Raw genomic sequence first — 12089 nt, forward strand, 5'->3', positions numbered from 1 at the left:
AGTAAAAGCACGAAACACGTTAGGCCATGTCCTATTATGTGTTAATAAATTCTTTGTATTTTTTTACCCTGTTTGATCTATTTTTGGAGGAACTCACACTTTGGGTTTTGTGGTTATGTATACACACCCTTGGACCATCAGTGCTGATGTAAAAAAAAAAATATTTCACTAATGTGCATGGTACAATTGCCTAGAATAATAAATATTTTCTAATGATACAGTTGTTTGCACTTTGCCTTTAAACCAAGAAACAATAAAGCTTTTATCTATAACAGTGCGGTTGATAAAGAGAAGCACATTACAGAGATGATGATCCCCAAGGGAGTCGGCCAGTGGTTTTCATGCGGTTGACAAGATCGGTTTCCTTTCTAATAAGGTTTTATCTTTATTTCAGGGTCATTATTGTGTCACTTTGGCTTTTTCAATCTCTCAGAGAGGTGTTTATATTTGCAATCACTGCACATGCACAACCTTGAAGTACCACAGTGTCAGTCTGTGAAACTTATTAGAAATATATATATATATATACAGAACCGGGCCAAATCATCCGGGCCAAATAGGCAACCTGGCCGGCAACCTCGTCCCCCCCACCCATGTGTGTTTGAGTGCAGAGGCAAGGCCCAGAGTGGGGAGGGTCGGAGTATATATATATATATATATAGTGTATATTCTGTATATATGGGATATAAAGGAGTTAATTATCACTACTGGAAGAAAGTGTAACCCAGGGTCGCCGGGTCTAATTTTCAAAACCAGAGGCACTTCGAAAGTAGCCCAAAAATAGCACAATATGTTCGGTGAGAAGATGTTAAAAACACCTTTATCAAATTTTTACTGATTTGCAAATGTTTCCATGAAGTAAAATGGGACGCAGAGGGGGCCCAGGAGGTATAGGGGCCCCATAAGATTTAATTCATATACAATTTCAATAAATATTGGTAAAACAGCTCAACTTCTAGACATTGTGGTGGCCAGTAGATTTTTGCCCCAAAATTGTCTGAAATTGAGAAAAGTCACTGGGAAATGTGAGAAAGCTTAAGAGTGATGAGAGACTGGGGTAAAAAGCCCAAAAAGTAGCCCAAATCTGTACCTTGGCTACTTTGTTTTTTCAAAACCTGCCTGGACTTTAAATTAGTAGCCCAATTTGGCTAGAAACCCGACAACGTGGCAACCTTGGTGTAACCTATAGCCTCTGGGAGGGATGTGTTCCCATTGGCCCCAGGCTAGTGATTGTAGTTCCTGTTCCCAAATCTGTAAAAGAGGAGGGAGGATCTGGTTCTGTCTCTTTTAGGGTTGCCACTTGGCTGGTGTTTTACTGGCCTGGCCGGTCAAAATGATGGCTGATCCCAATGTTATTAATAGGGAAAAAAGGAAATTATTTTCCAGACCCTAGTCTCTTTGGACTTCTGAGAGGGTGGAGGCAGCTGGAAGAAGAAGATTAAACCATAAGTTATGCAGTCAGCCCCCCTGAAATAATTCTTTGGGGGGCCTGCTTTTAAACTTACACATGTGACATCCCTCCTCTTCACCCCAGGGTTGCCCAGTAGCAGCACTGAGCACTAACACCTGCCCCAATCCTTCTCCTCTTTGCAAATCACACGTGGGAAAAAGGATTCACACCATTATTCTCCATGAGGGAATGTAGCAGAACATAGTTAGGGCGTAACTATAAAGGCGTAGATCAGTGAGAAAAGAAATACAATGTTAAAGGAACAGTAACACTTTAGTTAAATAATTTATATAAACAATTTATTTAAATAATCCATTTTACCCCCCTCCAACACTTCTATACTGGACAAAGTTGATTATTTTTAATATATTTTACATAAATTATGAGAGAAAATTCCTCTCCTGGTTGTGTGTTGTATTTGGAAAAGGTTAACATGGACTCAACAAGCATGGGGAGTAGAACGGATGGCTACAATAATGGCTACAAGAGAGATACTGGATGTAGAAAATTGCTTTTAATATTATTGGAATGCACCTATTTACAAATATCCCAGCCCCCCCCCCCCATGTGTTTGGGTTTAATACAATTAATTATACATGATGGCAAACGGCTGAAAGTTTCTGAAATTTCCTGTATAAAACAAAATAGGAAACACAATAAAAGAGGTAACAAGTAAGACATTCGTTGAGGAGTTTTTCAAGATCAATGAAGATATCTGTGTCCTTGAGAATCAATCTCTCCTTCTGTTGAAAAACAGTAAATATATTTAGAGCTAAATACTAAGCACAATTCAGCAGGAACAGCCCCTAAGTTTGCTCAAAGTCTGTACAGAGAGATCCCATAAAACTATGGCAGCATAGGTATTCCCTGTACTAAGCACAATTCAGCAGGAACAGTCCCCTAAGTTTGCTCATAGTCTGTACAGAGAGATCCCATAAAACTATGGCAGCATAGGTATTCCCTGTACTAAGCACAATTCAGCAGGAACAGTCCCTAAGTTTGCTCATAGTCTGTACAGAGAGATCCCATAAAACTATGGCAGCATAGGTATTCCCTGTACTAAGCACAATTCAGCAGGAACAGTCCCTAAGTTTGCTCATAGTCTGTACAGAGAGATCCCATAAAACTATGGCAGCATAGGTATTCCCTGTACTAAGCACAATTCAGCAGGAACAGTCCCCTAAGTTTGCTCATAGTCTGTACAGAGAGATCCCATAAAACTATGGCAGCATAGGTATTCCCTGTACTAAGCACAATTCAGCAGGAACAGTCCCTAAGTTTGCTCATAGTCTGTACAGAGAGATCCCATAAAACTATGGCAGCATAGGTATTCCCTGTACTAAGCACAATTCTGTAATATGTAATATGACCCTGTGTTTATCTTAAAACTACAGGTATGTATCTTATAATGCACATAAATAAATACTTACCTAATGCCATTATGCATTTTTAATGCAAATGAACCGTCTCTCTGTGCTGTGATGAAGTGACACAAATCCAGACTCGTTGCTGAAAACTTTACAGGTTAAATCCATGGTTCTGCAGAGAATAAAATACACATAAGCCGGAGGGGGGGGGGAATATCTTATTAATTGTGGTGAGGTAAGGTTAAGTTATTAAATATCCACAAATTAGTTTAAAAACAAAATTAGGAATCAATTCCGTTTTCCAAATACTAGTCATTCTGCCAACTCGCGTTTCGCCTGGGCTTTATTAAGGCAAAACTTTTTTAACAAATTCAAGTTTAACTTTTACATCACTGGCAATCTGAGATTGCAATTAGCATTAGCACTTACTTAATGGTGTATAATTTAAGGGCTATATCATTGTAATTTTAATTAATGAATTAGTATTTAATTCAGGTAATTAATGGGCACATTACACAACATGCAATTAATTCAGCACAGGTACTTTAGTCAATTACCTTTTCAAGCATTTTATTAAGGCATCAATTAATTACTAATGAATTATACCTGTGATCACATGTTAACTTTTTTAATTTATTAAGAACTGAATATAGCACCTTGTCAGTGGGTAAAAACTTAAAATTGGGTATGTGGTGGAGAAAGGGGATTTTTACTATTTTTCTTTACAAAGTGAAGGTTACAGATATATAGAAACATTGGGGTGTCACCCTGCTATAGTTCCAGGGGTACCCAGGGTACAAATAAGCACTCACCCCAAATCTCCCCCTTACTGACCTTCAGACTAGGCCCCCTTAGCTCATAACAAGGTTACAGATATATAGAAACATTGGGGTGTCACCCTGCTATAGTTCCAGGGGTACCCAGGGCACAAATAAGCACTCACCCCAAATCTCCCCCTAACTGACCTTCAGACTGGGCCCCCTTAGCTCATAACAAGGTTACAGATATATAGAAACATAGGGGTTTCACCCTGCTATAGTTCCAGGGGTACCCAGGGTACAAATAAACACTCACCCCAAATCTCCCCCTAACTGACCTTCAGACTGGGTCCCCTTAGCTCATAACAAGGTTACAGATATATAGAAACATTGGGGTGTCACCCTGCTATAGTTCCAGGGGTACCCAGGGTACAAATAAACACTCACCCCAAATCTCCCCCTAACTGACCTTCAGACTGGACCCCCTTAGCTCATAACAAGGTTACAGATATATAGAAACATTGGGGTAACAGTCGCCCTGCTATAGTTCCATAGCGGGTACCTGGTCCATAACATGAAAAATCTTAGACTGATTTATGGTTATTTTTAAATTACTTGTTATTTATTGAAAGTGGTAATTTTTTGTTATGTTAATTAAATACTTACAAATCACAGTCCTGTCCAATCCAGTAGTCGTCATTGTCCATGATACAGTCCTGTATGGTCTGTAATATAATGGTTATGTTACATGAACAGACCCTGCATTACTCTGTACTTTATGGGGGTTATTTATTAAAGTCCAAATGCCAGAAACTCAAAAAAAGTTTTTTTTTAATTCTAAAATCCGAATTTTGAGTGAAAAAAAAAAAAACTTGAATTTTTCAGGATTTATTGTACACCAAGGATGGAAAGAGTCTGAATCCGAAAATCCAGCATCTCAGACCTGCTGCGGTTGTATATAAGTCAATGGGATAAGTCGCAAAGATATGTACAAGGTTTCTAGCTATAATCCGAAGATTTTGCGGTTTTTAGGCAAAAATCCAGAAAAATCAGAGTTTTTGGTCAGAAAATCCTACAAAAATTCATACGATCCGAAAATTTTCATGATTATTTTGAGTTTTCGAAATTTTCAGGAAAAATGTATTGATAAATAAGGGGAAATTATCCCTGCGGATTTGGTCGCAGTAGATTTCAGAAATAAATGAGATAAATTTGGATTTTGATAAATAACTGCAGTCACAATTTAGCTAGGCACACAGGTAGATCTACACCTTGCAATTGGTCTATCATTTTAAATACACTCAGTTACCTTGGCAGAGTTCATATCCAGCAGTCGGGCCTGGTACTTGGCACAGTGATCTTGGCTGCCTTTAAAGGACAATTCTTGGTTGGAAATATTAACATTTACTCCATTGCACGACTTCCAATCAGGTTCTTCGGGAGATAAACTAGAATCTGAGAAGAAAAAAAAAATCAGATTCTGTTCTGGTTGATTTTACTGGCATGGCTGGGGTTCACGTAGTGCTCATTTTCTGCAGGTTCTTATTGTCACATGTGGGGCATATGCAATGCTCTAAATTAATTTTCAGCCGGGCAGTTCAGTGTGCTCATCACTTCCCCTCACTTATGAAACGGGTGAATCTGCAAATAATGAAGTTGTAAAGAAACAGGGGAGACATTTATGCAGAGCGAGTAAATAGGGGTACTTACCTGCTGATTGATTTCCCAAAATATTAGTAGATAGGCCGCTTGATACTGGGTTTCCGGTTCTGGAGGAATTCACAGCAATCGGAACTACAACTATTAAACCAATAACTAGGACTCCAGCCACGATCCCGATAATCTTTTTATGTTTCGGTAAAGTCTGGAAAGAAAATCCATTAATAATTAAACAGTTACAGATTTAACGCTTCTGTTAATTCTATGGAAGAGCCGGGGCTGCTGGGAATGTGGCACCTTATATTTAGAATAAATCAAAAATTGTTGCCCACTAAACAGAGCAGAGCATATGGTCAGGCCCATCTCCACCTAATTATAATGTGGAATTGTGTAAGGCAAAATATATATTGTCCCATCAATACAGTAAATATTATGGGGCTGATTCACTAAATTCGAGTGAAGGATTCGAAGTAAAAAAACTTCGAATTTCGAAGGTTTTTTTGGACTACTTCGACCATCGAATGGGCTACTTCGACCTTCGACTACGACTTCGAATCGAAGGATTCGAACTAAAAATTGTTCGACCATTCGATAGTCGAAGTACTGTCTCTTTAAAAAAAACTTTGACCCCCTAGTTCGGCAGATAAAAGCTACCGAAGTCAATGTTAGCCTATGAGGAAGGTCCCCATAGGCTTGGCTAACTTTTTTTGATCGAAGGATATTCCTTCGATCGTTGAATTAAAATCCTTCGAATCGTTCGATTCGAAGGATTTAATCGTTCGATCGAAGGAATTTTCTGCGCTAAATCCTTCGACTTCGATATTCCAAGTCGAAGGATTTCAATTCCTAGTCGAATATCGAGGGTTAATTAACCCTCGATATTCGACCCATAGTGAATCAGCCCCTATGTGTCTCCCACTCACCTCTCTATCACTATGGGATTGAGTCTGTCTGCTGTCCGTGTGTCTTGTTTGTCCTTCATAGTCTTCTTCATGTGTTGCCTCCGACTGTGCCTGCTGCTGGGGGCAATAAATGCAGCAATATCAACGGCAACAATAACACAATATAAACAAGAAACATAAATTAACCTGGAAGAAATGTTTCAGAAGAGACGATATGAAATAGCAGCTTAAAGGGGATAGAAACCCAACTATTGTATTTTTACCTAATGGAAGAAAATGTCGTTCTAAGAAACTTCCCATTATACATTCATTACAAATTTTGAGTGATTTAAGTTTATAAATGTAATTGCAGTATTAATCAGTCTCTTTCTATCCTCTCCACTGCTGGTTCTGACTACCAATGCTTAAAGGACACGGAAAGTTAAACTAAAGAAGTAGGTAGAAATGTTGTACATTAGGTTTTCGGGTTCTGTACCAGCCCAAGGCAACCACAGCCCTTTAGCAGTAAAGATCTGTGTCTCCAAAGATGCCCCAGTAGCTCCCCATCTTTTCTGCTGATTCACTGCACATGCTCTGTGCTGCTGTCACTTACTGAGCTTAGGGAGCCACTCACAATATACAGTACACATAGAATAGAAATGTCACAATATAAGGCTGATTAGTAATTAATACACATAATTACTACATGGCAGCACAGAAACCAGTGCAATTAGCATCAGAATTGAATAATCAGCAAACCTGTAGCATCAGCTTATATTACAGCCAGGGAAGCTCATTTTCTGCTGGATAATTAGTGACGAGCCCTAAGCTTAGCTTCTCAACAGCCAATCAGAGCCCACTGAGCATGTGAGTGTCACAGACACTTTCCAAGATGGTGACCCCCTGTGACAAGTTTGAAGTCCTGGATCATTGCTGCTATTGACAAGCTCAAACTTTAGCCTCGTGCAATAAGTTCACTATATAAAATAGGACATTTTTAGGTCTATTAGTTTTTAGGGTTTAGTTCTCCTTTAAATGGTAAATAAACTAACCAACTAAGCAACTTCCCATTATACATTCGTTACAAATTCTGAGTGATTTAAGTTTAACTTTTCAATTGCTCTTCATTATTTAAAATTTTTGAATTGATTGCCTTCTTCTTCTGACTCTCTCCAGCTTTCAAACGGGGGGTCACTGACCCCATTTAAACAAGAAATGCTCTGTAAGGCTACAAATGTATTGTTATTGCTACTTTTTATTACTCCTCTTTCTATTCAGACCCCCTACTATTCATATTCCAATCTCTTATTCACATCAGTGCATGGTTGTTAGGGTAGTTTGGACCCTAGCAACCAGATTGCTGAAATTGCAAACTGGAGAGCTGCTGAATAAAAAGCTAAATAAGTCAAAAACCACAAATAATAAAAAATGAAAACCAATTGCAAATTGTCTCAGAATATCACTCTCTACGTCATACTAACAGTTAATTTAAACGTGAGCAGCTCCTTTAATCATTATGTAGGAAGTTTATCTATATAGGAGGCAGAGTGGAACAAGCTGCATAAGAGCAATTAGAAAGAAGAAAAGTTTGTGGCATTTGCCAGATAATGATTTAAGTGTATTCAGTTTCTGCAGTGATCTTAAGCCGGCCATACACTCAAAGATTCGCTCGTTTGGCGACATCGCCAAAGAGCGGATCTTTCCCCGATATGCCACTAACGGCATGGCTATATCGGGGGTAATCCGAATGTTCGGCCGTATAGTCGAACGATTGGATTACGATGCGCCAAGGGGCTTTGACGAGTCGGTCGGGTTAAAAACAAACCTTCCCGATCGATATCGTGGCCAGATATCGATTGGGAAGACCCGTCGGAAGCCCCCATACACGGGCAGATTAGCTGTCAAATTGGTCTAAACGACCGATATCTGCAGCTTTATTGCCCGTGTATGGCCACCTTTACTGATGTCTGGCTAATTGTGGCTACAGGGTGAAACAGGAGAAGGTCTAATTAAATGTGAGGCTGCTCAGTGGGGAAATTCTTAAAAAGGGAAAATGTCGTAATTAAGATGAAATTAGAAGAACAGAGAAAAAGGAGAAGGGGAATTCCGGAAGCCTGTTACACTTAGAGCTGCAGCATTTGCAGTGAGCACACAGAGTACCAGAAAAAGTGAGATAAAAGAGGTATAAGGGCAATATTTACTCACATATATATTCCAGTCTGGTAAGATTCTTTTATAAGCCACTTAATATGATATAAATCTACCCCTGTCCAAAACTGAGCAGGGCAAGAACAAGTACCTCAGGTCCCCATACTGGAGTATGTGTGTGACACTCTGTATATGTGGGACACAGACTAAATATCCGTGGGTATTATTGTGTAATAAAGGGGGAAAGCCATGGGACCCACCAAATGTCAGTCTGTATTGTTAGGAGAAGGGAAGTTGTGTGTGTTCTCGCTCAGTCTCCCCATTGATTGGCCTCTCTGTTCTAGTTTACCAGTCCTGCTATCTGAATTCATCTCCCAATATACTCATTGATAAACCATCAAATATAGAATATATATAAAATAGTGACAGACTTCTATGCGCTGCATTTAAGCCTTTGTTAGTTCCAGCTGGGAAAGTGAATGTTTCTGGTTAAGTGCAGGGCTGTAACTACAGAGAAAGCAGACCCTGCAGATACAGGGGGGCCCAGGAGTGTAGGGGGCCCAGTGAGGTCCTAATTAATGAGCAATTTGAACATACCTTGGTAGAATAGGCCAACTTTTCAATATTTTGGGGCCCTAAATTGAATTTGCTGTGGGGCCCAGTAACATTTAGTTACGCCACTGGTTAAATGTCTTTTAGGGTTTAAAGGAAAACTATACCCCCAAAATGAACACTTAAGCAACAGTTCATATCATATTAAGTGGCATATTAAAGAATCTTACCAAACTGGAATATATATTTAATTAAATATTGCCCTTTTATATCTCTTGCCTTGAACCACCATTTCGTGATGGTCTGTGTGCTGCCTCAGAGATCACCTGACCAGAAATACTTCAACTCTAACTGGAACAGGAAGTGATCACCTGACCAGAAATACTGCAGCTCTAACTGTAACAGGAAGAGATCACCTGACCAGAAATACTGCAGCTCTAACTGTAACAGGAAGAGATCACCTGACCAGAAATACTGCAGCTCTAACTGTAACAGGAAGAGATCATCTGACCAGAAATACTGCAGCTCTAACTGTAACAGGAAGAGATCACCTGACCAGAAATACTGCAGCTCTAACTGTAACAGGAAGAGATCACCTGACCAGAAATACTGCAGCTCTAACTGTAACAGGAAGAGATCACCTGACCAGAAATACTGCAGCTCTAACTGTAACAGGAAGAGATCATCTGACCAGAAATACTGCAGCTCTAACTGTAACAGGAAGAGATCACCTGACCAGAAATACTGCAGCTCTAACTGTAACAGGAAGAGATCACCTGACCAGAAATACTGCAGCTCTAACTGTAACAGGAAGAGATCACCTGACCAGAAATACTGCAGCTCTAACTGTAACAGGAAGAAGTGTGGAAGCAAAAGATACAACTCTGTATTATAATAATGTGCTGCACTGTACATAACAGAATAATAGCTAGAAATATATTTTAGGCTTTAAGCACAACTTCAGGCGACTTCGGAAATTGAAGCGCCACAAGTGCTTTGCCGCAGGTATTTTTTTTCATTTTAGCAGGGGGAAGGCAGTTCAGGGAGATTGTCGCCCCGCAGAAGAGGAGATTAATCTCCCCGAATCTGCCCGTGCGCTTAAAGGAAAAAAAAAAAATATATATATATATATATATATATTCCATATATATTCCAGTTTGATAAGATTCTTTAATATGCCACTTAATATGATATAAACTATCTGTTGCTTAAGTGTTTATTTTGGGGGTATAGTTTTCCTTTAAGCAGCCCTCCTTATGTTGTCAGTTGTGAGTAACTTTAGGGGCTTTGCTCATAAACTAATTTCTTACAAACCTGGCATTACTTGTACACCTACTTATTGAATACAGGCTTAGACTAGAAAACAGGTTGTTTTGGGTTGATGATTTCTCCCCCCTCCCTGGAAACTTTTCTGTGGACACCCATGGGCTGCAGGTTGGATATCTCTATAATATTTACTGATCATGTTAAATAATATTTAATTATATATTTCCTCTGTGCTTTTATTTGTCACATTCCCTCCTCACCTCTGTCCTGCCATAAAAAGTAAGAGTCCAAATCACACAATTAGTCTCATCGAGACTCAGAATGTGCAGGTGCAGCTCTTACCTTGTCCAGTAATAAATCAGTGACTGTAATTGGATCATCCAGGTTCTGAGTCTTTAGGCTCATCCTGCTCCTCTTCTCACTAACTTTACTGTGCGACTGATCTTTCCACACTCACAGTCTGTGGTTATAGTGTTGGAGGATGGGGCAGTGATAACCTCATGAAGCAGCAGACTGGGCAAAAGCTGCAAGTCTATTTTTACAAACTTCTTGTGAATTATCCAAGAGTAAAAAGGATTGTGCAATTCTGTATTGCCGGGCTCACTGCTGCCAATCAAAAATAACCCAAAGGCACACAGGATCAATGCAAGCAAGCGTGTTTATTGCCAAATGCAACGTTTTCACCCTTTTTTCGCCCTTTCTCAAGCATAAGGATCACAGTGTAAAAGGTGAATATAAAGCATTTGATATGCAAATAAAGTCAATTAGTGTCCATCCACCAATGGCAGATCACTCAAAAGTGTACATCATCACTGCTGCCAATCACATAGCCCAAATGCTGCATTAGTAGCCCAGGTTAGCAAAGAGAGGGGTTCCCTACAAATTCAGTGAGAATGGGGTGCATGTGAGAGGGAGGGGACCCCTGCTGGACTGAAGCCTGGAACTCCCACTTTGCTCCATTAGGTCTTCCTATATTGAGATACTGTAATAGTTACATTTACTGTAAAGGTTGACTCGTGTATATCAGGTCTGACTCACTATAGACAGAGACCACCCTCAGAATCATAAGCCCCCCCTTTCAGTGGTCAGAACTGTTTCAAATTAACCCTTTACAGCTGTACCAGGAGTGAAACGTCTTCAGATCGAGTCTTATCACTGCTCTGTAGTCTCATTGTTTCACAGCTGTGGGGCCATTAGGGGAGTGCGACTCTCTTTCCAAATGTTCAAGGTTGTTCTCAGACCTTAAGTTACAGCTCCCACACCAATGTTTTTCTTCCTTCTGCATTTCTTTGCAATAACGTGTGATGTAAAAGGGTATAAACCCCCCACCCTGGTCTTTGTTCTGTATTCTGCCTCTTGCGAGTACAGAATCCACAAGTACAGAATGTGCGAGTACAAAATGCGCGAGTACAAAATGCACGAGTACAGAATGCACGCAGTTTGAGTCAAAAATACTAAAACTCTTTACTTCAAGTGATGTTCTGTTTCTGTGAATTCCCACTACAATATCAAACACCTGCTTTGTGCTCCACAACTATATAACCAGCCCTATATGTACTGGCCAGTGCCATAAGCACAGTTATATTCCTCTCCTGTATGTTCTGCCCATTATATGCCCAGGGTAACACTCCCCTTCTTCTATGTTCCCAGACTGGCTCATTATGTGCATGGGTGTGTCCCAACTAGGGTTGCCACCATTTCTGGAAAAAAAATAAAGGCCTTCCTATATATTTATCTTTATTCCCTATTAATAACATTGGGATCACTGACCTTCCTATATATTTATCTTTATTCCCTATTAATAACATTGGGATCACTGACCTTCCTATATATTTATCTTTATTCCCTATTAATAACATTGGGATCACTAACCTTCCTATATGTTTATCTTTATTCCCTATTAATAACATTGGGATCATATCACTGACCTTCCTATATATTTATCTTTATTCCCTATTAATAACATTGGGATCACTGACCTTCCTATATATTTATCTTTATTCCCTAT

The 12089-nt window shown here is 39.5% G+C and overlaps 1 protein-coding gene across 2 annotated transcripts; it reads right to left on the minus strand.

Annotated features, from left to right (window-relative positions):
- Positions 1–1623: 1623 nt before the first annotated feature.
- LOC108717261 lies at positions 1624–10649 on the minus strand. Of its 2 annotated transcripts, none has more exons than XM_041563623.1 (7): positions 10424–10649; positions 6158–6250; positions 5286–5439; positions 4885–5030; positions 4242–4300; positions 2881–2989; positions 1624–2193 (listed from the first exon to the last, which is right to left on the minus strand). In XM_041563623.1, the coding sequence occupies exons 1-6, from the start codon at positions 10484–10486 to the stop codon at positions 2890–2892; spliced, it is 615 nt and encodes a 204-aa protein (XP_041419557.1). In that variant the 5' UTR covers positions 10487–10649; the 3' UTR covers positions 1624–2193; positions 2881–2889. The 2 variants fall into 2 exon arrangements, with proteins under 2 accessions (XP_041419557.1, XP_018119619.1); XM_018264130.2 differs by having other exon boundaries at positions 6158–6253; positions 10424–10648.
- Positions 10650–12089: the final 1440 nt, after the last annotated feature.

Source organism: Xenopus laevis, chromosome 5L, assembly GCF_017654675.1.
Source record: "Xenopus laevis strain J_2021 chromosome 5L, Xenopus_laevis_v10.1, whole genome shotgun sequence".
NCBI lineage: Eukaryota > Metazoa > Chordata > Amphibia > Anura > Pipidae > Xenopus > Xenopus laevis.